Here is a 27145-nt window from a genome sequence, read left to right on the forward strand (position 1 = left end):
AAGTTCGTTTTTTAATAAATCTTTCATGGTTTTGGACAACACAATGACAATGAAATACCAAGAAGCCAAAGATGCATATGCGTTTTATGTCAAAAACTAACTTTTATTTGACAATACCAATGATTCAAAATGACAGTCATTTGTAGTTGTAACAGGTCTACTTTAATATTACATGGAACTCAAAGAAATTTGGCAAAATATTGTAGTCTATATTCTACAAAATCTCCTGAGTATCTCTCATAGTTCCTCCAACACACATGAACTTCCTCACAAAGGCTCTTCCATCTGTGTCTCAGTCTTTGTCAGCCAAGTCATTTTGCTCAAAATACCTTTAACAGAGAGAATTGTGATTATACGTCATAACAACACCAGTACATATTTCAGGGAACACTAAATCTGGTTAGAACAGCCGTTATAATGTCAGTTACCTGGCAACAATACAAATCATCAAGTTAAGAGCTGACAAACGATCATCATCTTTGCTCTCCTGGAAGAGAAAAATATCCAGTCTATTTTAGACAACCTATTTTAAGCTGCCAGCAAACAAGCCTTCACTTGCGCAACTGCAACGGAAGCAAGGGAGAAAATTGTGATAACCTAGCTTTTAATTCAGAGCAAACCAAAAGGTGTTTACCAGATTGGCACGCACTGTTGAGCAGCGTCTCGCCAACTCTCTGATAAGGGAATGTGCTTCAGGAAGCAGCGGCTTCTCAAGGCACGCTAGTAATGCATATAGCCATCTGCCCTGTGAAGATAAATGTTATAGTGTATGAAATGTACAGATACACTGAGCAATTACAGATTAATAATACCTTTACATTTTAAAGCCACAATATGTAATTTCTCACCACTAGAGGTTGCTTATTCAAAACTATACTAATATATTAAAGCATCTTTGGTGTTTCCATGGTTTCTACAAACTGATGTCATTGATAGGCAGCGCACGTACATGGTCTGTGTCCTGGTTACAATTGCTTATTTCTCTGGATTTAAACATTCTTGGAAACATTTGGGATAATGTAAGTACACAAGTCTACATAATTTGTGCACATCTTTATTATTTTTAAATTCATGTGCACTTATGATCTTTAATTAAAATAACTTCCCCTCCCTCTTGCAGCAGCATCTCTTCTCTGATGACGTGTTTACCGGTGCGAGGGCGGGGCAACCTGTCACTGACATGTGATCGACCAATAGAAAACCACAACTATCCAATCAATTTCTGATGGACAAAATCAAGTCCCGCTCTACATTTTTTCTTGTTAGAGAAGCCGTTTCACTCAGATATATGCAGTGGTGGATGAAGTACACAAATCAAGTACAGATACTTAAGTACTAATTAAGTACTCCTTTCCAATTTTACTTGAGTTTTTGATTTTTAATGTACTTAAAGTAAAAAGTACTGATCAATTAATGTTTATTTTGTAATTTTATGTACCTTTACATTAATTTTATATAATATATTTTATTTAATCCTTCTGCTCAAAATACCCAGAGGAGGAAGAATTGCTGGATGGAACATCAATATTAATTATTATATCAGTAGCCAGCACTAGTCAGTAAGGAAGATTAGTGGATGCAGATACATAATGGCCCGGTTTCACAGACAGGTCTTAGACTGAGCCAGGATTAGGCCTTAGTTTAATTAGGACATTTAAGTAGCTTTTATAAACATCCCTTAGAAAAAAAACATTACTGGTGTGCATATTGAGACAAAATGGCAGTGACATATTTTAAGATATGTTAGACCAAGCTGCTTTTAGTTAAAACAGCTCAAACATGCATTTTAGTCTTTTAGACTAGGGGAATTTACATTATTTTAATGTTATGTTGTTGTTTTTTAAATCTAAATCTTTGAGATTGTGATATGGACATGCCCACATTCAAGCATTACAGCTCACCCCTTTACAGCAGATTTAGTCCACAAACAATTAAAAGTGGTTACCTAAATATGATTTTCATTTACAATAATCAGGCTCTGAACAGATCATCAAGTTGCTGACTCGAGAACAGTACAAATTCGCAAATTAATCGTTTGGTACGATTTGCGAACCGTTTGAACAGGTTCACTGAAAAGAATCAGCTCGTTCACAAATCAGATACTGCTATTGCATCTCAGAGCATGTATGCCGATTTCTTCAGTTCAAAATAACGAGTAACAATGTGTTTTTATGAAATGTAGTGGAGTAAATACACTATTATGCTGTGGAATGTAGTGAAGTAAAAGTTTATCAAAATAAAAATACTCCAGTAAAGTACAGATACTTGAAAAATGTACTTAAGTACTAGACTGGGTAAACCCAGCCCGATCTGCCAGCAATTTGATTTTGCCCTGCAACTCAGGCTGGAAACCTGTACATATTTTTATCCTGCTTCAGTTACAAATTTGCAGGGACAAATCACAAACTGGCTTATCCATTATCCATTTCGTACAGAGTCATTTGGATCACACCTTTTGTGCAGTAGAAAATACAGAGAAGATTCCCCAGAATGTCCAATCTTGAAAAAATTGAGCTTGGTTTGGTGATAGCCCGACAACTTAAGTACAGTAACAAAGTAAAAATGCTTAGTTACTGAATAGGAAAGAAAAGACTAATCGCAACGTCTGTTTAAAGGTCCCATGGCATGAAATTTTCATTTTATGAGGTTTTTCAACATTAATATGAGTTCCCCTAGCCTGAATATTGTCCCCAAGTGGATAGAAATGTTGATCGGTGTAAAACCGAGTTGTGGCTGTCTTTCTCTGCCTTTGAGAAAATGACAGGCCAGACTAGCCAATCCTGAAGTCTCCTGCTTTGACGTCCAAGCAGGCACGGTTTCCTCCCTTTCCTCCGCCCAGAGAATCTGGCACGCCCATGCAAACGCTCGTCGAGAGATCATTGCATCATTGCTTGTGAACGAGTGAACGCTGGCAGTTTCTCAGTGTTTGGATGTACAAATGAAAACAGAAGTCTTTTTTCAGTTCCTTCTGATCTGTGATCAGTGATTTCTGATGTGTAGCTAATTATTTATTATTCGTGCACACAATGCGGCTTCTCTCTCTCCAGACAGAACGGTGTTTTCGTGTTTTATATCTTGTGAGTCAGTGTTTTTGTACGTCCTCGTCGCGTCTATCGGTTCTAAAATGTGCATACAGTCATGAGTTTCTGCTCAACATCAGCAGAGATAAACCTCACACACGCCGAAGCTCGGCCTTCAACATCCCCGACCCACAGTACTGCATCTGGCCCACAGCGGAGGCACCAAACGCGGCGTGAGATTAAGCAGAAGGGGGGTAAGCTTGAGCATATCCGGGCTAGCCAGCCTAGCCCCACAATAAACTGGATTACATCCGATTACTGCTGTTGTGTCTTTGTTTGCGCTGTGTACTCAACGCGCGTCACTGACGCTTTTATTTTATTTTAAAAATAATGCTATTATCAACACTTACTTTTAACTCGTTCATCTCGACAGCTGTAATGGTACTTTGCATGTGTTACAAAGTTGGTAGAATAATGATGAAGAGACGGACTCGGTGTGACTGTTTATTCAGAACTCTCAGATACAAACACAATAAACTCGCGCTGACTGACAGCGCTCTCATAACTCAGTAGTTACTATAAATAACTTTGTTAGCAATCGCTGAGCTCAGTCTCTGATACATTAGTGATGTCCGGTTCGCGAACGATCTTTCTTTTGAACCAGTTCTTTTTAGTGAACCGAATCAGTTCACCAAATTGGACTGAATCGTTCTAAACGGTTCGCGTCTCCAGTCAGCGCTGATCCATAATTTACTAAAGTTACTAACTTTCTGACATGAGTGACAGTCCCTCCGACTAGAAATAGACTAATAACCTAAAGTATATGCTGTAACTAAAACAGTTCAGACATGCTGAGAACTGATGTGAAGTGAACTCAGGTCCATCCGTCTCCCTGGCAGACTCGTGCCTGCTCGTGCCTCGATAAACCACGCCCCCTCCGCTCATATAAAATGCAAAGATGTCAGCCAATCACAACAGTGGGTGTTTTTACTGAAGTCTCACAGCAGACACGCCTCTTGAAGCAGGGCATTCAGCCACAGGGCAAACAGCAGTATAGAAAAAATGCCTTTTATTTCTAAATTATGACATTTTATGATGTAAAAGTCATACTAACAATATAAGTACAGCTCAGGAAACATTATAAAATAATAGAAAAATGCCATGCCATGGGACCTTTAATGGTGCCTTTAAAGACAAAAAAACTTTAAACTTATTAAACATATCTTAAAAGAATAATATCAAAGTCAGGTCCTGATGCATGGATATGGCAAAATGGAGCAATTGAACTCACCAACTGTGGTACAAAGTCTCTCTCCTCAAACCAATTGATTAAATACTCAAGCACCGCAGAGATGGTTGACTGAAGAGAGAATGCAATGAAAAGACAATTAAATATACAATTTGTATGTGATTTATATGTTAATAATCAAGTGACAGTTACCTGGTTTAGTTTGCTGACAATGCTCAGGAAAGGCGGGAAACCAGTCTGATAAAGAAATTCAAGAACATCAAACCATGACCGAATTCTCAGGGTGTGATAATAAATCTACTTGATGTAATCGATTCATGCTGACAACTACTACCACAATGCATGATAAAGGCGGAATTAGTACCTTGACATAATCAAGACCCGGGTTAACGTTGTCTTCTTTCAGCTGAATGTCAAGACAAACATTCTCACCCAAGCAGAACCTCCTCCATCCATCCTCATCCTCAGTTTTAGGCTAAAGGGGGAGAAGTATTTGCTTTTAAAACACCTTTTTTAATGTTGAAACTTCTGTCCACATATTAATTTTCTTACCATGACAACATTATCATCCAAAAACTGAGCATTCCAATGCTGACGATGCTTGTTAACACTCTGAAACAAGAAAGAGATATATTGACGATACTAAACAGACAAATGCTAGATGCTTGATTTTGTGATTGTAGAAGTAAACGTAACCAGTGCAGTTAAAATTGAACACCTGTCTGATTTCTGAGAATTTGCTGACTTGTTGTTGCTGCCATTTCAAGCTAGGAGAGAAACCCTGAGGGGCGGCCATACAACCTGTGATCTGTGAAACAAAATATGCAAAATTATTACACATATAACAAGATTTACAACTTACTAGTCAGTGTTCACTTGTCTCACTCACAGACACATTCACGGATTGTTTCTTCTTCAGCTTCTTTGGATCAATTTGTGCCACAACAACATCAGGGCATAGAGAAGCTTCCTTCCTGTAAAACATAATGCTCACTGTAAAAAAAAAAAAGAAAGAAATACAGCTGTATCTGACAAATAATAAGACAATAAGTATTTTATTACAAATATATAGCTACTTTTGCAATATTATTAAATATGAATGTGCCTAAATATACACAATTTAGATCATTAAACTTATATCAGAGACTTCTGTGTTTATTTGGTTTTGCATATTATTTTATTCTATTATTTTCTATTCTAATTATTATTTTTCTTATGTTATCATTGAGTGCATAGAGTACTTGATATGTATGTGCGTATGTAAAGCACTTTGTAAAACCTGGTGCTTATATAAGTAAAGTTCTACTTGCGACTACTTTGAAAAGACAATATATTGAAGACTGATGATGTAGAATGACTTACTGGACCTGTCTGAGATATTCTTGAGGGTTTCTGGGCGGTTCGTTAGAAATCTTTTCATCAGCGTCGCATGACTCCACGGGCAGAAGTCTGGGCATCAACTCCTCCACGTCTGACTTCATGTCTTTGCGTTATTTTCTATGCGCGATAATCAAAATAAATCAGCATTCATGAGTCGCTGTTGCACGTTCTCTGTGTGCTTGTCAACCTCTCCATTTTGAAAACACTGTGGGCACGATGACGCCCAATGGACGCGACGGTTACCGTGGTGACTCTTAATCACTCGCTATGATACAGATGGAAAGATGTGTAGTGACATCTGTTGTTTGGGAGAAATATGAAGGCGAAGGGACTATGAACATAAAATGGATAAGCATTCAGAATATAGAAGTAGAATATGAAGATTTTTCAATGCTTTGCATACTTTTTAAGTGGCAACATTTGCCCCTGGAAGTGAATTTCAGGGGCATTTTGATAACTTCATATGAGGGGATTTTTAATAAACCACATGAAAAGCCACAGTTTCACATGCAATATTATGTGAAATACTTAAATTGAATCCATTAAATGAAATTAGGCATGAAAATAATATCCTCTAGACTGATAAATGAAATAAGGTTTTGTTTTTCTGGCAGAACTTCAGACTCTGCAGACCTTTGCTCAGTCAGTCACTCCTATCAGTAATAGTTCCTCTAACAACACCGTAACTGAGTTGGCTGACATTTTACCCAGATGCACTATGAATAAGTTATTATTGTACTGGAAAGAGCACTCTCATCTATTATATTAAAAAAATATAATGAAAAGATTATGACCTGTATCTTTTAATCACTTCTATGGGTTGCTAATGAAAAGCATGTAGGCTAACCTTCCTCTCTGAATATTTTCTGTATTCATAATGTCTTTATTAATTCTAGACAACCTTACTTTTAGTCACACAGATCTTAAATGATTGAACTGATAATTAAATGAGGTTAGTAATATTTACTGTGCATGCTTTAAAGGGTTAGTTCACCCAAAAATGAAAATTCTGTCATTAATTACTCACCCTCATGTCGTTGGACACCCGTAAGACCTCCGTTCATATTCGGAACACAAATGAAGATATTTTAGTTGAAAGCTGATGGCTGAGAAAGGCTTCACACAGGCCTCCATTGGCATTCAGTACATTGACACTTCCAAGATCCATGAAAGGCACTTAAAACGTCGTTACAAAGTCTATCTCACCACAGTGGCTCTACAATAATCATACAATGCGACGACAATAGTTTTTGTGCGCAAAAAAAAATCAAAATAACACCTTTATCCAACTTGTTCTTGTCTTCCGTGTGCGCCTCCACAACGCATGCGCGAGAATATGACGTAGCGCCGGTGTTCGGGAATCGATGAAATACACACTTAAGCTCCATTTTGAGCACTACGCCGAGACCTAAAGCACGATCAATGTAGAATCCAACAGCTTAGACACGCGCGTCTTCCTCTGCTCGTAAACAAATCGCTTCTGGGTCATATGTCCGAACGCCGGATCTGCGTCATATTCTCGCGCATGCGTCGTGGAGGCATACACGGAAGTCGAGAACAAGTTGGATAAAGGTGTTATTTTGATTTTTTTTTGCGCACAAAAACTATTGTCGTCGCATTGTATGATTATTGTAGAGCCACTGTGGTGAGATAGACTTTGTAACGACGTTTTAAGTGCCTTTCATGGATCTTGGAAGTGTCAATGTACTGAATGCCAATGGAGGCCTGTGTGAAGCCTTTCTCAGCCATCAGCTTTCAACTAAAATATCTTCATTTGTGTTCCGAATATGAACGGAGGTCTTACGGGTGTCCAACGACATGAGGGTGAGTAATTAATGACAGAATTTTCATTTTTGGGTGAACTAACCCTTTAAGGCCTTAAAGGGGTAGTTCACCCAAAAATTTTAATTCTGTCATAATTTACTCACTCTCAAGTTGTTCCAAACCTGTATTAATTTCTTTGTTCTGCTGAACACAAAGGAATATATTTGGAAGAATGTTTGTAACCAAGCTGACCTAAGCAACCATTGACTAGTATTTTTTCCCCAACTATGGTAGTCGATGGTTGCTTGTATCTGCTTGGTTACAAACATTCTTCAGAATATCTTCTTTTGTGTTCAGCAGAACAAAGAAACTCAACTTGTTTGGAACAACTTGAGGGTGATTAAATGATGACAGAATTTTCATTTTTGTGTGAACTATCGCTTTAAGGCCTGTTCACATCAAAGATAACGATAACTACATTAGCATCTACACCAAAACACAATGGCTGAATCCGAAATCGCCCCTATACAGTCATTTGTAGTGGTGTCCGAAACCATAGTGGATGTTATTGAGTGCACTCATTCAATCCCACATTGCACCACAATAACGAGTGTACAGCCTATTGCAGGGGTTTTCAAACTTTATTATGCCAACGACCCCCAAATATAATGAACCTTTATGAGGGACCCCCTTCCTAAAATCCATCTATTTTTATGTACGAAAAAACATTTAAAATGTTAGATAAATAGTAAGTGTGACATTATAAATACAACATATTGTTTCCCAACTTAAATTGGCTTATTAATGTTGGATGTATAAACCCGAAGAAGAACATTTTCAATTAAAAAATATTTGTATAAGCAACTTTCACAATAAATGTATGCAAGCAACTTACGTCCTGCATTAAGAATACTGCCTTACAACCCCACTGAGTGAGATAAAGTGGACTATAGTGAGAAAAACTCACGAGAAAGATACAAAGCAAACATACATTTCTGGAATGTATATGGCAAGAAAGGAGAGAAACATTTAGAAATGAAACCGTTAGAATATTCGGTAGACTTTATCCATTTTTGCTTTGTCTTTTTATACTCTGAAATTTTCTCAGGACCCCTTAGAACCTTCTGGAGGACCCCTGGCCCTGGGGGTCCCCAGACCCCAGTTTGAAAACCCCTGGCCTATTGTACACTCAACGGCTGTCCGAATTCACTCACTCGTTTTCATTCACTCCTTCAAGTGAACTATATTAGTGGACTAACGTAGGGAATAGTGAATGATGGTTTAAGGGGCAATGTCGGATTCAGACAATATTTTATATCTGCAGTTTCTGATTGGCTGTTAATGTTTTTATCATTCATCAGCTGGAATTTTTTTTAAAGTGATCTCTGTGTTGTTATTTTTATAGTTGTGGACTATTATTTTAAATCTTGATCCTGTATACAGGCTGTGTACAGGCATTTAATCACTATAATATCTCAAGTAAAATCCAAACAAAGTGGTCTATGTAGTCTAACTAACATTGTGAAACCTTATCAGTTTGAATGTGGCTTTGGTCCAATGCGAGTTTGTGATGTGGCGTGTGGTGATGTTAATGATTTACTGGCAGTAACCTATAGGCTAATCCAATCTCTGCTTGTCAGAATGTGATCTCCATAGATTGGCTCATTCTCTGACAAGACAGAGGGAATGACATTTATCTGGGATTTAGCTTGGCTTTCCCTCTGACTATTGGATTTGGAAATGTACATGATCTACTGAGATGAAGGGAATAGCTGGATGAATCCAAACATGGCAGCACTACGTTCATTCATTTTGTTTCATATTGTCTTTGGCTTTTTACACCACGGTTTGGGTTTGATTTCAGACTACAAATTATGTGGAGACCCCGAATGTGAAAGTAAGTAGTTCATCATTTATATTCAGATACTGTAAAAGCAAAGATTGTGTGTTTACCTGTTCATCTTATAATTGTATGGCTTTGTGCAAAAGTTTTTAATTATGTGCATGTTATTGTCATACTTTCTTATCTTTGAGTTTTTGTCCGTTTCTTATTACTTCAGGCATGATAAGTCGTGTGCAGGCACAGAGAGACCATAGTGCTAAAGACTGCCGCTTTCTAAACTTCAAAAAAGGGGAAATGATCACTGTTTACTACAAACTCACTGGAAAAAGAAATGATCTCTGGGCAGGAAGTGTGAGTCTACTCTTTTCTGGTTCTGTTCTTGATTAATTCAATTATTGATGAATTAAAAATATGCATGCATGGGTTTAATGTTCTTAAGTTTACTGATAAATAAAATCATTATATTCATAATATTTTACATTTTGCAGATAGAAAAGCTGTCCGGACTGTTCCCAAAGGATGCCATCAAAGTTGATCAACTGTTTATTGATGAGAAAAAGGAAATCCAAGTGCCGGCCCAGGTAATGTACATAAAAAATAAAAATAAAAACGTTTTATGAGTAACCTAAAAAAAATATGCTTCATGTGATACATCTACATTAAGTGGTTTTAGGCTGAAAATATTATTTCATATAATCAAATCTACTTATACAATATATCAGTTACAGCAACAAAAACAATTCATGACATCATGAAATGGAAAGTCGCCCTGTTTTCTAAATGCATATTTAATGAATCATCCGTGCATATTACTTTTTACTTTTTTTTTTGACTTTCAAAATGCCATAACCATAAGTCTTCAGGTGAAATGAAATTAAATGAAAAAAAAGACATTTCTCCAATCATTTTGTCTGCATAAACCCTGCCCCTTCCGAATTATCTGATAGAATTAATTATTCTATGTATGCTGATTTGGTTAAAAAAAAAGAGTCTAACAAGAACATAAATATTAATCATAAATTCTCTCCTCAGGAATATGACTTCATCTGCTTTGATGAAAATGGCTTAGTCATTGAGCGCAGCACTGAAATTGATGATCTGGAAGATTTGACACAAGAAACACAAGAAACCGATATCAATGAAGTCCATGATAAACCTGCTGATAGAGAAGAAAGTGAACCCAGCAAGATTTCTGTTCAAGATGTTTCTGATCAAAACAGCCCCAAGACAACAGAAAAAGGTGGGTCTTCGTGGATAGGCTCTGCTGTTAGTGGATGGTTTGGCAGGAATGAACAAAGCAATGATGAACCACAGGATGAGAGCAGTGAAGAATCCTTCAAAAGCAGAAAAATAGTGATGGATATTGAGGAGAACCACTTGGAGGAGAAGACAAACTCTGGAACGTTTGGTTGGATCAGGGGTGAATTGACCAATGCTTTTGGATTTGGAAACAAGGATCTAAAGACTGATACTCAGGACAATATTGAGAACCCAACAAATGATAAAGACACCTCATCTCAGCAGTCTAGCTCCTGGATAAGTATGGGTAAAGATGTCTTGGGCTTTAGTGAAGACGATACTCCAGCTCCAACTAAACCTGAAACTGAGCTGGAAGATGAAAACACACACATGGAGGACCAAAGCATTCTTAACCCCAGTGAGAACATAGATGTGGATGACAAAATACAGAGAGATGAAAACAACCCAGATGACAGTGTGGAGAATAAGGATGGTCCTATGGAGAACATGAGATCAGACAATGAAAAAGTAGAAGAACCGACGGGGTGGTACGGCAACATGTACAACAGAATTACAAACCTTTACAAAGAAGAGGAAACTAAACAAGATGAGGATGATGGAGGCAAAGAAGGTTTGTCTGAGGAAAGAAGCCCTGGATTCGCTACAAATACTGAGAACATTGAAACCAAAGAGTTAGAATCAAGCTCACAGTCCATATTTTCAGACAGCGGCCTGCCATCAGTGCTTAAACTTCCATTTCAGACAGACACGGACGTAAAGAGAGATGAGGAAAACACAGCAAAGGAAGAAGATCCAGGTAAGGAAGACTTTGACGAGGAACAAAAAAATAGCGAGGATCAAGATGAAGAAGAAATGTTGACTGATATTGATGAGCAGGACTCAAACCCAATAGACAATGATGTACTTAGTGAAACTCAGTTGCTCTCTGATAAAGCAAAAGATAGCATTGCATTTGATATGACAGAAGACAGCACAGATTCACAAACCATTGAAAACAAGTCTGCAGATCATTTAAATGAAGAAGTTAAAACTGCAAACAATGCTGATGTTTTAGAGGGAGAGGTGGAGCAAGATATGAGAGATATGCGAAGTGATGAGGAAAAGTCAGCAAAGGAGGTAGATTCAGGTAAGGAGGACTTTCTTGAACAACAAAAGTTAAAAAAGGAAAAAATGTCTGATGTTGATGAACAAGAATCAACCCCAAAGGATGCTGATTTAATTAGTAAAACTCCGGCACTATCTGAGAAAACAATGGCTTTAAAAGACATTGTTGCATCTGATGACATTAGAGAAATAGATGGCTTTTCTCAAGAATCTAACATCCAAAATGACGGTGATGATAAGTCAGCAAATCATTTGATTGATGAAGTTATTCAGAGCAAAATCAACTTAACTAATTCATCTGATGACATTTCAGAGGACAAGCTGACACAAAGGCTGTCTGATCAAGGCAATTTAGACACCATCAAGCAGCAAGAAAGTGATTATGATAAAACTGTAACTGGTGCTGATACATCTGAACTGCCAGAGACAGATATTCATAATGAGTTACATTTTCAAAAAACACAAGAATCAAATGTTTCAGATTTGTACATAGACTCTCATATTGAAACTGTCACAGTTAGTCAAAGTGTAAATGCGGATGTGAATCTGGAACTGACTGTGGATGCATTATCAGAATATATTCATGAAAAAAAAATAGCTGAAGATGACCGAGGTACATCGAAAGAACAAGATGGTGAGTTTGTTATGGACAGAAATGACAAGTTAGTTATGGACAGAAATGACGAGTTAGTTAAGGACAGAAATGACGAGTTAGTTAAGGACAGAAATGACGAGTTAGTTATGGACAGAAATGACGAGTTAGTTATGGATAGAAATGACAAGCTAGTTATGGACAAAAATGACGAGTTAGTTACGGACAGAAATGACGAGTTAGTTAAGGACAGAAATGACGAGTTAGTTAAGGACAGAAATGACGAGTTAGTTACGGACAGAAATGACGAGTTAGTTATGGATAGAAATGACAAGCTAGTTATGGATAAAAATGACAAGCTAGTTATGGACAAAAATGACGAGTTAGTTAAGGACAGAAATGACGAGTTAGTTATGGACAGAAATGACGAGTTAGTTATGGATAGAAATGACAAGCTAGTTAAGGACAAAAATGACGAGTTAGTTACGGACAGAAATGACGAGTTAGTTAAGGACAGAAATGACGAGTTAGTTAAGGACAGAAATGACGAGTTAGTTACGGACAGAAATGACGAGTTAGTTACGGACAGAAATGACGAGTTAGTTATGGATAGAAATGACAAGCTAGTTATGGATAAAAATGACAAGCTAGTTATGGACAAAAATTACGAGTTAGTTAAGGACAGAAATGACGAGTTAGTTAAGGACAGAAATGACAAGTTAGTTAAGGACAGAAATGACAAGCTAGTTATGGACAAAAATGACGAGTTAGTTACGGACAGAAATGACGAGTTAGTTACGGACAGAAATGACAAGTTAGTTATGGACAAAAATGACGAGTTAGTTACGGACAGAAAAGACGAGTTAGTTATGGACAAAAATGACAAGTTAGTTATGGACAAAAATGACAAGTTAGTTATGGACAAAAATGACAAGTTAGTTACGGACAGAAAAGACGAGTTAGTTACGGACAGAAATGACGAGTTAGTTATGGACAAAAATGACAAGTTAGTTATGGACAAAAATGACGAGTTAGTTACGGACAGAAAAGACGAGTTAGTTATGGACAGAAAAGACGAGTTAGTTATGGACAAAAATGACGAGTTAGTTACGAACAGAAAAGACGAGTTAGTTATGGACAAAAATGACAAGTTAGTTATGGACAAAAATGACAAGTTAGTTATGGACAAAAATGACGAGTTAGTTACGGACAGAAAAGACGAGTTAGTTATGGACAGAAAAGACGAGTTAGTCATGGACAGAAAAGACGAGTTAGTTATGGACAAAAATGACGAGTTAGTTACGGACAGAAAAGACGAGTTAGTTATGGACAAAAATGACAAGTTAGTTATGGACAAAAATGACAAGTTAGTTATGGACAAAAATGACAAGTTAGTTATGGACAAAAATGAAGTATTATCAAAAGACATCACATTTCATGAGGAAAAGTTATCAGATTTAGAAGCTTTTGCAACGGAAATGAGCAATAAACATAAATTGGACACTTGTCCTCTTGATGAAGGAACTATTGATATTCCCACTCTTAGAACAGATGAATTAGCTGTTATTAGTGAAGAAAATCTACAAACAGACTATGAGTCAAATCCAGCCTTAAACACCACAGATGATGAGATGGATAATACCAGCGACTCGCGTGATGCCTTACTGGAGATACAAAAGTCAGGTATAAGTATTGTTAAGGATACTGATTCAGAAGGTGAATATGCAGATGAGGTTGTAGTGAATGGAGAGCAAAAGGAATTAGGTAGCATTTCTGAACCTACACAGAATTATTTTGAAACAAAAGAGCTAAAGGGTGACACACAAATCACAAATGAGATTCTGATAGAGGAAACCCATACAAAATGCCCATCACTAATCACGTCTGATGGATCTGCTGATTCAAAAGATGGTGGTCATGATCTCAGTTTACCAGAAAATACTGAAGCTCTTAGTACTGAAGACCCAGGTGACTATACCACTTCCAAAGAAACAAAATTAACAGATGATTTCTTGGAGAATGACCCAGTTCAGGATGGCAATATTAATAATATGCTTGATCAAAATCAGAGTGTTGAACACAAAGAGGAGACTGACACTGCAAATATGGAAGATCAAACCAATTCAGAAAGTGTCACGAAAATGGAGGAAAGTGACACAGGTGCCACTTGGGATCAAAGTGATGACAGTGACAAGGCGGTGCAGTCAGAAGATAAAGAGGAACCGGGTGATGAAGAACGGCCTGGAAAACCTGAAATTCAAGAAAAAAAGACCTTTAATCAATCCACAGAAACTTCTCAAGAATATACAAACTTGTATCCTCATCTGAGCGAACAGAATATTCAAGATCTTTTAGATTTATTCGGAGACTACAAGTTATCTTGGCTGGATTCGAAAATAGGAAACACTGATGCAGGTCAAGATAATAAAGATCTTGAAGAACTCCGTGCCTTTGAACAGCTGTTGGAATACCATATGAAGATGGACACAAAATTGGGACATATTCAACAAGATACCGGTTTTCCTGGCAAGAATAATATTAAAGAATATCCAGCACTTCAAACACTGTTTACCCTCTTATCTACTCTAAGAGAGAAATATCCATCAGTGATAACAGAAGTCAGTGTAGAAAGCCCAGGTACTGATGATTTGAAACTGATAATTTAAAAAAAAAAATCTTCTTAAAAGCATGGCAGATAAAAGATTACATAATTTTGGTGAATATTGCATGGAACAAAACAATGCATATATGTGATTGATGGGAAATCTAGGTTTTGTGATCTTACTTGAGTTATTTCTAATCTAAAAGCTGTCATGTTCTATAATGTTCCCTCTCTTTCATCACAGGGATCAGCGAAGATGGCTGTGTTCATGAAGAATGTCTAGATGTGAATAAGAATACACTAATCTCCTCAACAGAGCTTAAAAATAATCAAGTTACAGAAGACAGATCTGATAAAAATGACTTGAGCGATCCTCAAAATGAGCCAGTCACTGAGGAGAAGTACCTTTCTGCGAATATAGCTAATGTGGAGGGTGTTCAGACTGATGAGCAGGAAATAAGAAAGCCTGAGGATTGGTTATCTTCTGAAATCAAGAAAACTACTTCCCCAAACCATGACCTAATCTCTGAGGAGCATATTGAACCACAGAACGGTAACCCCTTTTGTATTTCATCCTAAAATGAAAATAATTAATTTTTTCTCATAATTTTATTCATCCTCCTGTTTATGAATAAACTAATTTCACCGTATTGAATAGAAAATGGTAAACACTTATGTTTTTGTTCTTTTGACAGGTGAATGGCAATTTGATCAAATGGCAGTTTTTGTTGAAGTCACAATTAATGAAATTGCATCTATTGTGGACAAGGTAGGCCTTCATGTGAAATACGTGTAGGAAAAGTATCCTGCTGGTACATTTTGGTGTTTTTTTTTTTTTAACATATTAACAAAATTAATTTATTGTTATTTTGTTGTGAGACAAAATTAGTCTTATGTGAAAGATATAGCTAGTGTTTTTAAGTGTTTAAAAAATATTTAACACATAAAATGTCTGTATTTGCCTTTTAAAATAATAATTTTGGCCAGTAAAGTCCCTTTTCTACTGTATAATTAAAAAATAAATGTAATTTAAATGATTAACTTTTTAATTATCATTGTTTATTGTTAGAAAATTACAGAATCACCTAAATCAAATCACCTCCTAAAGTGTTTTTAACTAGCCTATATAGCCTACAGTAAATGTACAGTACATATAATATGTATCTCCTAATTGTCCCATATAATATTAAAAGCAATAATCTGAAGCCACTATTTGTTCAAAACATATTTCTAAAGCGTTTCAAGCCATATTTTGTTCCTCGTGGAAACTGCCGACGTCTACAGTCTATTTTCTGTCTTGACATGTCGCCAAACAGTGTCATATTTTGCACTCAAGCCAAGTTAATGATATTTAACGGTACTTATTACTTTTGTATTATCAAATAACCCATAAAACCTGTGTAATAGAAATTAATGCAGACACAAAAGGTAAATTAAGTAGTAATTTTGAGATGAGCCGAATTCAGACAGACTTGAGCTGCTCAACCGGTCTGTGGTTTAGTGACTTTGTTTATCGAGGTACAGTATATTTAACTGACACACCCACTAGTGAAACATACTTACCCACATTTGAAACTATTGACGTTTCATAACCAGCCCATGACAAATATTTTTCGTGAATGCTTACTGACTAATTCCTCAGTGTCGGTCACTTTAAAACTCGAACTGGACGTTGTGGCATTCAGCAATTGGTGACGTGTGGAAGAAACCATGAACCTTATAGGGGTGTTCGTTTTTTTGTGGAATTTAATTTTGTCGCATAAAAGCAAAATACTGTTTATATAAACAAAATAAGTATTTTGTCTTTTAAAAACGATGAAACAAATACCTCTGGTGTCCTCTTTAAATTTTGGTGTCACAAACATTTATGCGTTAAGAACCCCGCCCCTAAAAAGGAAGAGTGCGCTCTTCCTCTATGCGCACTAGCAGTCAGAGTAGAGCAGCATCCGGCGGCACCATGGCGTAACAACAGATACATTAACAGATTACAAGATACAGAATAACTCAGTTTGAATATAATCATGGCAGACGAATTTAAGGCCGAGTCGGTCGTCACAGAAGCGACTGACATGAAAGGAGCAGCGACGATTTACTACACACTCGCGGTGGAGAAAATCAAAGATGTATGTGTGTCAGTGTGTGAATGATGAAACAGCGTTAGTGTGTATGTGTGGCAGCTGTCAGCAGGTGTCATATATATTTATTTCAAGTCAACTATCATAGTACACATTATTTACTCGAGTGCAGTGTTTACTAGATGTACACTGGCTTTTAAATGTGTAAACTGCTTTATATTCAGGCATATAACTTAGCTGGTTAGCATTGAAGCATCTGGTTCGTTTCTCATTTCAGTTTATATTATTATCATTGATTTATTAAACGTATTTATTTAACGATCAACAACAGCTGTCTTTATATACCAGTTTATAATGGTTTAAATTGTGTACTGTATATTGTTCTTTTTCATCTTACAGTGGCATTGGTTTTGGTCAGTTACTGCTGGTCAATGACAAATGAGGATGTCTGAGATTATAAACAATAGAAATATTTTAGTTTAAACGTGGTCGGTTGTTAGAGTCGGTCATATAATTTTTATTTTTATTTAATAATTTTGATTTAATGGCAGGTGGTATAACAGTAAAGTAAAAAGTGCTCAAATTTCTTTGTAAATAGGTCAATATGTGTGTGTTGTAAATTATTATATAAAAAACTTATAATATGAAACTACTAAACAAATGTCTCATCATGTAAAATTGGTTTTAGGTTATCTATAGGACATCCTGTTTAAAGCTTTTTCGTGTGTGTGTGTTTTGAGACTGATGGTGTGAAAGCTTGTACAATTTTATATTTTATACTTTCCTTTTTTGAGACTCAATATAACTGTTTAACCTCTGTTTAGGTTGTGTCTTCACTTCCTGATGATATCCGGCCTGGCCCTGACTTATATGGACTTCCATGGGAAGCTGTGGTTTTCACTGGATTGTTAGGTTTATGCACACTGCTTCTGTTCAGCTGCAGGTTTATTCATTCTGTAAGTCATGCGTTTCTGCTCAAGAACCACAAAAAAATGCGCACACTTTATGAATGTCATCATTCATTTCACCAAGTAATCACAAGCTTTTTCTGTTTTTTTCTGCAGATGAAAAGTCGACTATATGCAAGTGAGTGTTTTACCATCTCTTGATCTTATCGGCTCTCTGCTTTAAACCTGTCCTTATTATCTGTTTAAAGGGTTAGTTCACCCAAAAATGAAAATTCTGTCATTAAATACTCAGCCTTATGTAGTTCCAAAACTGTAAGACCTTCGTTCATCTTTGGAACACAAATGAAGATATGTTTGATGAAATCCGAGCTCTCTGACCCCTCCATAGACAGCAATGTAAATTTACACTTTCAAGGCCCAGAAAGTTACTAAAAACATTTTTAAACTCTGATTAAACCTTCATTTTATGAAGCGACGAGAATACTTTTTGTGCGCAAAAACAAACAAAAATAACGACTTTATTCAACAATTTTGTCTCGTCTGTGTCAGTCTCCTACGCAGTTTACACAACAGTGCAGCACTTTCGTGCTATGACAGCCGATGCTGTTCACGTAAGCACCGCGACACATGCGTGAGATGGTGATGCAGGAGTTGCACTGTATTCACAATGTGAGATGATGATGCAGGAGTTGCACTGTATTTACAATGTAAACTGCGTAGTCAGACGTGAAGAAATTGTTGAATAAAGTCGTTATTTTTGTTTGTTTTTGCGCACAAAAAGTATTCTCGTCGCTTCATAACATTAAAGTTGAACCACTGGAGTCACATGGACGATTTTAACAACCTTAACCTTTCTGGGCCTTGAAAATGTTAATTACGTTGCTGTCTATGGATGGAGGGGTCAAAGAGCTCTTGGATTTCATCAAAATATCTTAATTTTGTTACGAAGATGAACGAAGGTCTTGGTTTGGAATGACATGAGGGTGAGTAAATTATGACAGAATTTAAATTTTTGGGTGAACTAACCCTTTAACTCATCCTTACTGTCAGCTTTCAATTGATCCTGGATGTTGGCTTTTTTGCAGGTAAAGAGAAGCAAATGGCACATAAAGTGGCTGAACTGCTTGATGAAAAGTGCAAAGTGCTGGAGACATTCAGTGAGGTTAAACAGAAGGTGAGAACTGTCATGTTATACACTTAATACACATAGATACTTTCGTAAATGCACTCTTCTCCTGAATCAGTCTCTCTAAACCAGAGGTTTTCAAACTGGCATCCGAAGACCCCCAACAGGTCGCAGGGGAATGCTAGGGGGTTTGTGGAAACCTTTAGAGGAAAAACTTATAAAAAATAAAACAAATAAAAAATCGAATGATTAAATAATACGTTTAATAGTACAGTACGAGTAGGAAAAAAGTAATAATTTGACTTGAAAATGAAAATGTTGTCTTCATTTACTCACCCTCATGTTGTTCCAAACCTGTATGAATTTCTTTCTTCTGTTGAACACAAAAGAAGATATTTTAAAAAATGTTGGTAACCAAACAGTTGATGGTAGCCATTAACTTCCATAGTATTTTTTCTCTACTATGGAAGTAAATGGGTGCCGTCAACTGTCTGGTTACCAACATTCTTCATTTGTGTTCAACAGAAGTACAGATTTGGAAACAAATGAAAACTCATACAAGATTGAAACTCACGAGGGAGTTCTATCCCTTTAATAGTGACCTAACTAAATATTTTTTAGAATAATATTTTATACATAATGTTTTTTCTCAATATACATTGGGTTTTTGTACAAGAAACTATATGAGAATGATCATATTTGGGGGTCTGTAGCATCTAAAAGACTGAAAACTCCTAAACAATGCTGTTTGTCTGTCTCAACAGTTTGACAAACTAGAGTCCACACTGCAGAACAATGGCGTGTCTGCTCAAGCTGCAGAAAAAGACAGTTTAGAGGTAAAGATGATCATTATGTTTCTTTTTTTCCCCCTTCAAATGTTGGTTTCTCAATAAAGTTTGTCCTTTAGGAATTGTTACTTACTTTTGTACATTTTAATTGTGCTCATTGTAACTAATTAAGTCTTTGAATGTTTTTTTTTGTTTTAATAACCTGATAGTATTACACATATTTGCAACTCAAATCTTTTTGTAAAAAAGCATGCAGTTACTTAGCCACTAAAGTTTAAAGTGCTATTTTAAAGGGTTCTTTCACCCAAAAATGACTCGCCCTCAACCCGTAAGTCCTTTGTTCATCTTCGTATGAAATGAAGATATTTTTGATGAAATCTGAGAGCTCTCTGACCCCTCCATAGACAGCAACGTAATTCAAACTTTCAAGGCCCAGAAAGGTAGTAAAGACATTGCTAAAATCATCCATGTGACTCCAGTGGTTCAACTTTAATGTTATGAAGCGACGAGAATACTTTTTGTGCGCAAAAACAAACAAAAATAACGACTTTATTCAACAATTTCTTCTAGCCTGTGTCAGACTCTTACGTTGTTGACGCAGTGTAAACAGTGCAGCGCTCCCTAGTTCTCCGGCAGAAAGACTTGTGCGCATGTCGTTGTGCTCACCTGAACAGCGTCGGCCGACGCTGCACCATTTACACTACGCCAACAGCGTAAGAGTCTAGAAGAAATTGTTGAATTTTGTTTGTTTATTCCGCACAAAAAGTATTCTCGTCGCTTCATAAAATTAAGGTTGAACCACTGGAGTCACATGGACTATTTTAACAATGCCTTTACTACCTTTTTGGGCCTTTAAAAAGTCTTAATTATATTGCTGTCTATATGCAGAGGTCAGAGAGCTCCCGGATTTAATCAAAAAAGCCTTAATTTGTGTTCCGAAGATGAACGAAGGTCTTACGGGTTTGGAACGACATGAGGGTGAGTAATTAATGACGGAATTTTCATTTTTGGGTGAACTAACCCTTTAAAGGTTCTCTTACTAAATGTTTACATGCATCCAAGGTCAAAAAAACACTTTCATTTTCTCATAATACACATTGCGGCATCACCACTTTTCTCAGTGTCTAAAATGGCTTGATCAAGGATCCGCTCTCTCTAAACCCCTCCTTTCTGAGAGTCTACTCTGTTCTGATTGGTCAGTCTGTTGTGATTGGTCTACTGCTTACAGTGCGTTTCAAAAAGGAAATGTACATTACTGAATGACTTCCTCAGCACTTGTATACATATTAATACAAACAGTAACGATGGCGTCTTTTTTACTGTATCAGTTTGAGCCCGAGTCCTCATCAGTTGGAAGTTCATGCAAGTGGATTTGCTTTGCAGCGCAGAAAACAGTCTCGACATGTCGAGAACACGAATCAAACTTCTAGGCCTCAGCTACAACTACAGTGTTTGAGGGCGAGTCGAAGTAGACGTTGTTCGTGGGCAGCCAATGAAGACCAAATAGGCTGGCATTATGCAAGTTTGTTGAAACCTGGAGTTGGAGGTCCAGTGGGTTAAACCATTGAACTGCTGGTTTGATCCCAGCGGTTACCACCAGTGTGTCCTTGAGCAAGGCACTTTACTCCATGTTGCTCCAGGGGGATTGTCCCTATAATAAGGCCACTGTAAGTCGCTTCGCATAAAAGCGTCTGCCAAATGCATAAATGTAAAATGTAACCTATGTAGGTTCTTCAGAAAGAAAGACTGGAATTGCTGACGACTCATTTCGGCAGTTCAGAATGTATTCTTTTTTTAGGAGACAATAACTTTATTAGTCACGCACCTTTAAAACTTTGCAGACCTTTTACATTCACAAACAGCTTTATTACACACTACATAAAAGGTAATATTCGAAAAAGCATAATAGGGGCTCTTTAAAAAATGTGTCTTCCTGATCACTTTACTTCTTACCTGACCCTTGTCCAATTATATTGCCCTTAGGTTGCGTCAAAGAAGCTTGAACAATCAAATGCTCAGATGAAAAATGAAATTAAGAGGCTACAAGAAGAGCTGTCCCAACAAAACAAAGCAAGGAAACAGCAAGAGGATCAGGTAACGTTGTCATACACACAGTCCAACCCACACATAAACTCACTTTACAAATCCATACTACAATAGTCACCCTAAATAGACAAATTTTCATGCTTGATGCACATTATTTTGCCTGAATCTGTCTTAACAGCTTTTTATATCTGTTTTACAGCTTGCTGAACTTGAGCAGATTTTAAGTAATTTAGAAGAAGAAGCTAAAGATCGAAAGTCACAGTTAGAACAGGTATTGGCTATGTTTGAGATGCATATTTCAGTCATATTCCTCATTAATTGTCATTTGCTATTCTATACTGTTACCTGTGTTTTCATGTGCAGGACAACACAACACTGAAGATTCATGAGATCAACACAGAAAGACTAAAGAAAAACCTGCTGACGGCCAAAGAAGAGCATGCAATGCTGCTCGAGAGTAAAGCACAGGTGAGATTTGTGTTTGCATGTTTAGTTTGGAGAGGAAAAATGTATATATTTTCAAGCTTTAACATAACTGTAGTAAAATCACTGTAATGCATTGCTCACATTTACCATGAGTGCATATATGCCCATCACCACTACAGCTGGTGCAAGAAGCAGAGGGCTGGGGTGAACGTCTCGGTGAGCTGGAGGAGGAGATGAAAATGTGTGAAAGATCTCATTCTGGCATGCTGGAGGACTGCACTAATAAAGATGAACGCATCAAGGTAAAAACACATTGACTCCAGACTAGTAGTTGACTATTATGTGTAGTGCATGTGCCAGTGCCAGTGTATACACTACTGTTTAAAAGTTTGGAGTTGGTAAGATTTTTTGTGTTTTTGAAAGAAATCAGTTTGAAAGAAATACGCCCCAAGGCTGCTTATTTGACCAAAAATACAGTAAAATAGCAATATTGCGAAATATATTGTAAATATAAATATTTAAAGAACTGTTTTGTATTTTAATATATTTTACAATGTATTTTCTTCCTGTGATGGCAAAGCTACATTTTCAGTATCGTTACTCCAGTCTTCAGTGTCATGTGATCCTTCAGAAATCATTCTAATATGATGATTTGCTGCTGAAGATATATTTCTTATTAGGAATGCACCTAAATGAAAATTCTGGACCGAAACCGAAAATTCAGGATGCACTTGGCTGAAAACCAAAACTGAAAATAAATAATCAATTTTATTTGATCAAACTTATTTAATAATCAACACTCAAATAGCTAAAACTTAGTTGTACAAAGATTTAATTTGCACATACGGCAGTTTTTATATCAACTTTTTAATGAGTGAATTGTTTCTACCCCAGTTTGTTGGTGACATAAATATTTAAATGGCAATAAACTGTAATAACTTGTTTTCATGACATATTTATTCAATCATACATTAAATAATGAAAATATCACTAACAGGTTTAGTATAAATATAATTAATATTATTTAATACAGTGCATATATTAAGTAAAATGCTCTTTTCTAGAGTAATTTTTTCTAGTTAACTAATGAGTTGACATTGAATAGCTTTCTTAAAGATAATTAAAATTATCCAAAATAAATTTGAGCAAGTACACAACAAGCCAGTATTCAAACTATCTCCTTACCTTAAGCCCCATACACAACGGTAAGCTTGTAATAATGTGTTATAATTAGAGTGGTATGGTGGATTTCTGCGGGAAATTCTTTAGTCTTTATGTCATTACGTCACGTCTGTATACATAAAGAAAGAGTCCGGCTAGTAGTAGTCAGAGCCAACTCTGGTAGTAGTAACGCACATGAGGAGCATGTTCTTCAGGGGGTCATTTATAGCCTTTTCTCACAGCAGCTGGAGTAATTAAATTTTGTAAAATCATTTTGATGGCGGATTGTAAGCAAGAAAGGCCCAAATGACAATCATCAGTGACAACTGGAGATTCACCTGTAGTCAAAAGCAAAAGATTAGACTGTACGGAAAATGAAATCTACATGTAACGCTAATAAACACTAACACTCCAAGGCGTAGAATCTGTGATTCTGAAGTACAGAATTGACACAGGTGCGGTGAATGAATGACCGCCTCACAAACTCCTCAAAACATTAGATTCATCCACTCTGAGGAGCCGCGGCGACGCACAACTCGCGTACATAATAAATTGCAATTAGAGTTTCAAACAGAGATGCCGACACAGAGGTAAAACTTACGGACGGCAGCTTTAAGGTTAACATTAAATTACATTCTATAAGCTATTTTATTGACATCTTTCCCCAGTTGAAACACTAATTGTGTGATTACATGAAATCGGATTAATTTCAGTAACATACCTTCTGGTGTACACCCATGTTTATTTCGTGCTAACTAGTAGTAAAGAGGAAATTAGATGATCGGTTCACATGTGCTTGATCCGTGTTTCCGCTTGAAATGTGGAAGCTACAGGGATCTGTCAGGCCGTATTAAAGAGCGCCAAAACGACATTTTATTGTTTGAATTTCATATAAAAATCAAAGAATTTTAAAGTTGAGACTTCATAATAAAAGTAACAAAAGGCAAAGCTTTTTTGTTTTTTGTTCCTAAATGACAATGATACGCTGTTTCTATTAAACCTTTGACAAGTACGATCACAGTGAATCTTTGTTGGCGCTGCTGCTGTTCCAGAGCGAGCAGTGGTCATGTATAGGTATGAACATATCACAAACCGTTTTTTCAGCCACATAGTATCATATATATCAGTCTGTCCACCGATATATCAGTCTGTCCACACAGTCTTGTGCCCAAAACTGCATTTCAGTAACACTGCATTTCTAAAAATCTGTTTTTCTTTTCTTATATCAGTCACTGACAGAGTGCCTTTTGAAGATGCGAGATTGGGATTCTGAGGACGAGAGCAGCGTTGATGGCAGCACTAATACAGCTGGAACTGAGAATGGAGACAGTTCAGGTGAAACTCGTGTGGTTCACTTGGGAATATTGTTAGTCTGTTTTTAAGTCGGGTCTTGAAGGATCGTCTCATGAATTCTGTTCTTCTTGCAGAGTTTCATAAGAAGCAAAAAGTTCAGAAACTGATTGAAGCAGCCAAGGTATTTCTACTTGCATCCTGATTGTCTCAAACCTTGTGAACTAGATGGCACATACGACTGCCAAACATGGTGTCTATGATGGCAGCTCATTAGGTTTTGAAACACAGCCCTTATGTGTCAGATTAAATGAATAATGCCTGTCTACATCCAGAATACTAATAGTCCTTCTCTTTGACACAGATGAGTGCAGACTTAAAGTCTATGGAGGAGGACAAAAACAGGGTGTTCGCCAAACTCGCAGATGAAATGAAAGCCAAAGAAGATCTCCAAGGTAAACCATTTGGGTCCAAAACAGTTAAAATGGGTTTTAAGATGCATGAAACTTTTAATTTGATACATTATTTTGTTGATTTAAAAGAGTTTTGATTGTAAAAAGACAATGTGACACTTCAATACAGGGTAAGATTCTTTAGGCACCTTATGAATTTGTATTCTTATCTTGCATCAAAATGTATTTGCTTTCAAATTAAAATGTATTTATAAAGCACATTTAAGAAAACAGCTGGCGTTTTCCAAAATGCTGTACAACACAGGGTCACAATAAAACAAGTGAAACACATAAAACACAACATTTAACAGCTCTCAAAATAGGTTTTAAGTCTAGATTTTAAAAACAGACCATGTTTGGCCATGCCTAACATATAGAGGCAAATAATTCCAGTTTTGGTGTAGCAACCGCAAAAGCACGGCCTCCCCTGCTTTTCAGTCTTGCTCTCAGAACGACCAAAAGCAAATGGTCGGCAGACTTTTCTTTCAAGTTTTTCTATGAGTAATACAAGTGGAGCGGATTTGCTTTGGCCTGATTTTATCAAACACTAAACTCATTTAGACTCTAAATGAACATTAGACTTGTTTTCTTGTTTCTCGCTATTCTTAGATGGGATCAGACAACTTGAAGAGCAGAAGGAGGTGTTGGAGTCAGAGAGTGCCAACTATTCTAGTGAAAGCCAGAAACTCCAGCAGAAACTCCAGATCATGACGGAGATGTACCAGGAGAATGAACTCAAACTACACAGGTTTGGACCGCAGCACAGAAGCTACATCTCATAAAACACAAACTTCACCTTCCACTCATTGTCTTGGCACTTTGCAGTGTCATTTTTCATTGGAAATTAAAATACTAATTCCTATAATTGAATTATTCCCTAAACTCTGGTCAGGTTGTTGACGGTGGAGGAGAAGGAACGCTCACAGAAGGAGGAGAAGCTCAACAAGGCAGGCAAAAAGATCAGTCTCGCTGCAGAGGAGCTCATCACTTATAGGTGGGAGCAACTTGTTTAGCACATGTGGAAGTCGAGTTAAAAATGTTTGAGTATGTGATTAAAATCAAAGGAAATGTGCTCGGAGAAAGGCAGGAAACATGATGCAAGATGGACGTTCACCAAAAGAGGAAGTTTACATTATAGTCTCTTTCACTATGTTTACATAGACAACGAGCCAAAGACCTAGAGGAGGAACTGGACCGGACTTCACAGGCTTATAAGAATCAGGTGACACACGTGAAATGCCTTACAGAGTTACAGCCTCTCTACATGATTTATAGTGGTAAAAGTTCTTCAGTCGCCTGTGCTGATAATACCCATGGTCATACCCATGATAAAATGTGTATTATATATATATATATATATATATATCTCTTTACACAATATTTATTCAAAATACAGGTCTTTGGAACTTACATTAGGGGGAGACAACATCCTCATATTGATGTCATTATGATATAATGCTGGATGGATTGATGGATACATTTTCATGCCTTAAAATTGCTTGAATATAACGCTACACCCTTGGTTCATTTAGTATACGTGGAACTATGAATATGCAAAATAGCCCCGCCTCCACTCACTCGAGACAGAGCGCATTTAGGCCACGCCCACAACGGGGCTCCAACGCTCTCCATTGACTTTGTATTGCGTGAAGCGACCTCCTTGTCATTTTTGACTTCTAACAAAAAACAGAACAATGTCTAAAAGCTGCTGTGTGACAAGGTGTACAGCAAACACAGAACTAAGTTTTTATAAGCTACCGACCCAAAAAAACAAGCGTTTAAGTAGACAAAAGTGGATACAGGCAATAAGATGTGAAGCATCAGCAGGAAAAATGAGTCAATTTTGGGATCCTGACACTCAGTATGCCTACGTGTGCAGTAAACATTTTGTCACTGATAAGTCAAATATCCAAATGTCAGTTTTATATATTATATTTCCTGTCGCTGATTACGTTCCCCTCCAGTGGGTGTAGTTCTCAGTGTAATATAGCATGTCGCGCTCTGTCTCAATTTCCTGTATCCACTTTTGTGTCCTTAAACGCTTGTTTTTGGGTCAACA

At 36.9% G+C, this 27145-nt stretch overlaps 2 protein-coding genes across 4 annotated transcripts in view; one reads left to right on the plus strand and one right to left on the minus strand.

The window, feature by feature from the left end:
• On the minus strand, positions 1-16476 carry gemin2 (gem (nuclear organelle) associated protein 2). 2 transcript variants are annotated; one of them, XM_079832999.1, is made up of 11 exons: positions 16378-16476; positions 5632-5766; positions 5159-5243; positions 4988-5077; positions 4822-4881; positions 4634-4744; positions 4462-4506; positions 4312-4380; positions 635-745; positions 429-487; positions 74-329 (listed from the first exon to the last, which is right to left on the minus strand). In XM_079832999.1, the coding sequence occupies exons 2-11, from the start codon at positions 5748-5750 to the stop codon at positions 293-295; spliced, it is 786 nt and encodes a 261-aa protein (XP_079689125.1). In that variant the 5' UTR covers positions 5751-5766; positions 16378-16476; the 3' UTR covers positions 74-292. The 2 variants fall into 2 exon arrangements, with proteins under 2 accessions (XP_079689124.1, XP_079689125.1); XM_079832998.1 differs by lacking the exon at positions 16378-16476 and having other exon boundaries at positions 1-329; positions 5632-5883.
• The window catches only part of mia2 (MIA SH3 domain ER export factor 2), a 27012-nt gene continuing 8911 nt past the window's right edge, over positions 9045-27145 (plus strand). Inside the window, exons 1-20 of one of the 2 annotated variants that reach the window (XM_079832996.1) lie at positions 9045-9310; positions 9474-9607; positions 9745-9837; positions 10289-10496; positions 15059-15367; positions 15510-15583; positions 17714-17845; positions 17954-17975; positions 18883-18971; positions 19688-19759; positions 21695-21805; positions 21957-22028; positions 22121-22225; positions 22363-22485; positions 24574-24679; positions 24772-24818; positions 24999-25089; positions 25696-25834; positions 25979-26080; positions 26248-26308. In XM_079832996.1, the coding sequence (XP_079689122.1) occupies positions 9190-9310; positions 9474-9607; positions 9745-9837; positions 10289-10496; positions 15059-15367; positions 15510-15583; positions 17714-17845; positions 17954-17975; positions 18883-18971; positions 19688-19759; positions 21695-21805; positions 21957-22028; positions 22121-22225; positions 22363-22485; positions 24574-24679; positions 24772-24818; positions 24999-25089; positions 25696-25834; positions 25979-26080; positions 26248-26308 (2211 nt within the window). In that variant the 5' untranslated portion in view covers positions 9045-9189. Of the gene's footprint in view, positions 9311-9473; positions 9608-9744; positions 9838-10288; positions 14850-15058; positions 15368-15509; positions 15584-17713; positions 17846-17953; positions 17976-18882; positions 18972-19687; positions 19760-21694; positions 21806-21956; positions 22029-22120; positions 22226-22362; positions 22486-24573; positions 24680-24771; positions 24819-24998; positions 25090-25695; positions 25835-25978; positions 26081-26247; positions 26309-27145 lie in introns of both variants that reach the window. The other variant, XM_079832995.1, reaches the window with a different exon arrangement.

The sequence above is a fragment of the Gobio gobio genome (assembly GCF_949357685.1).
Source record: "Gobio gobio genome assembly, chromosome: 13".
NCBI lineage: Eukaryota > Metazoa > Chordata > Actinopteri > Cypriniformes > Gobionidae > Gobio > Gobio gobio.

Coding starts and splice junctions, on each gene's coding strand:
- gemin2 (XM_079832998.1), bottom strand. CDS start 5,750: ATGAAGTCAGACGTGGAGGAGTTGATGCCCAGACTTCTGCCCGTGGAG. Junction 5,244..5,631: donor GAATATCTCAGACAGGTCCA/GTAAGTCATTCT, acceptor TATGTTTTACAG/GAAGGAAGCTTCTCTATGCC. Junction 488..634: donor CAACAGTGCGTGCCAATCTG/GTAAACACCTTT, acceptor TTTCTCTTCCAG/GAGAGCAAAGATGATGATCG.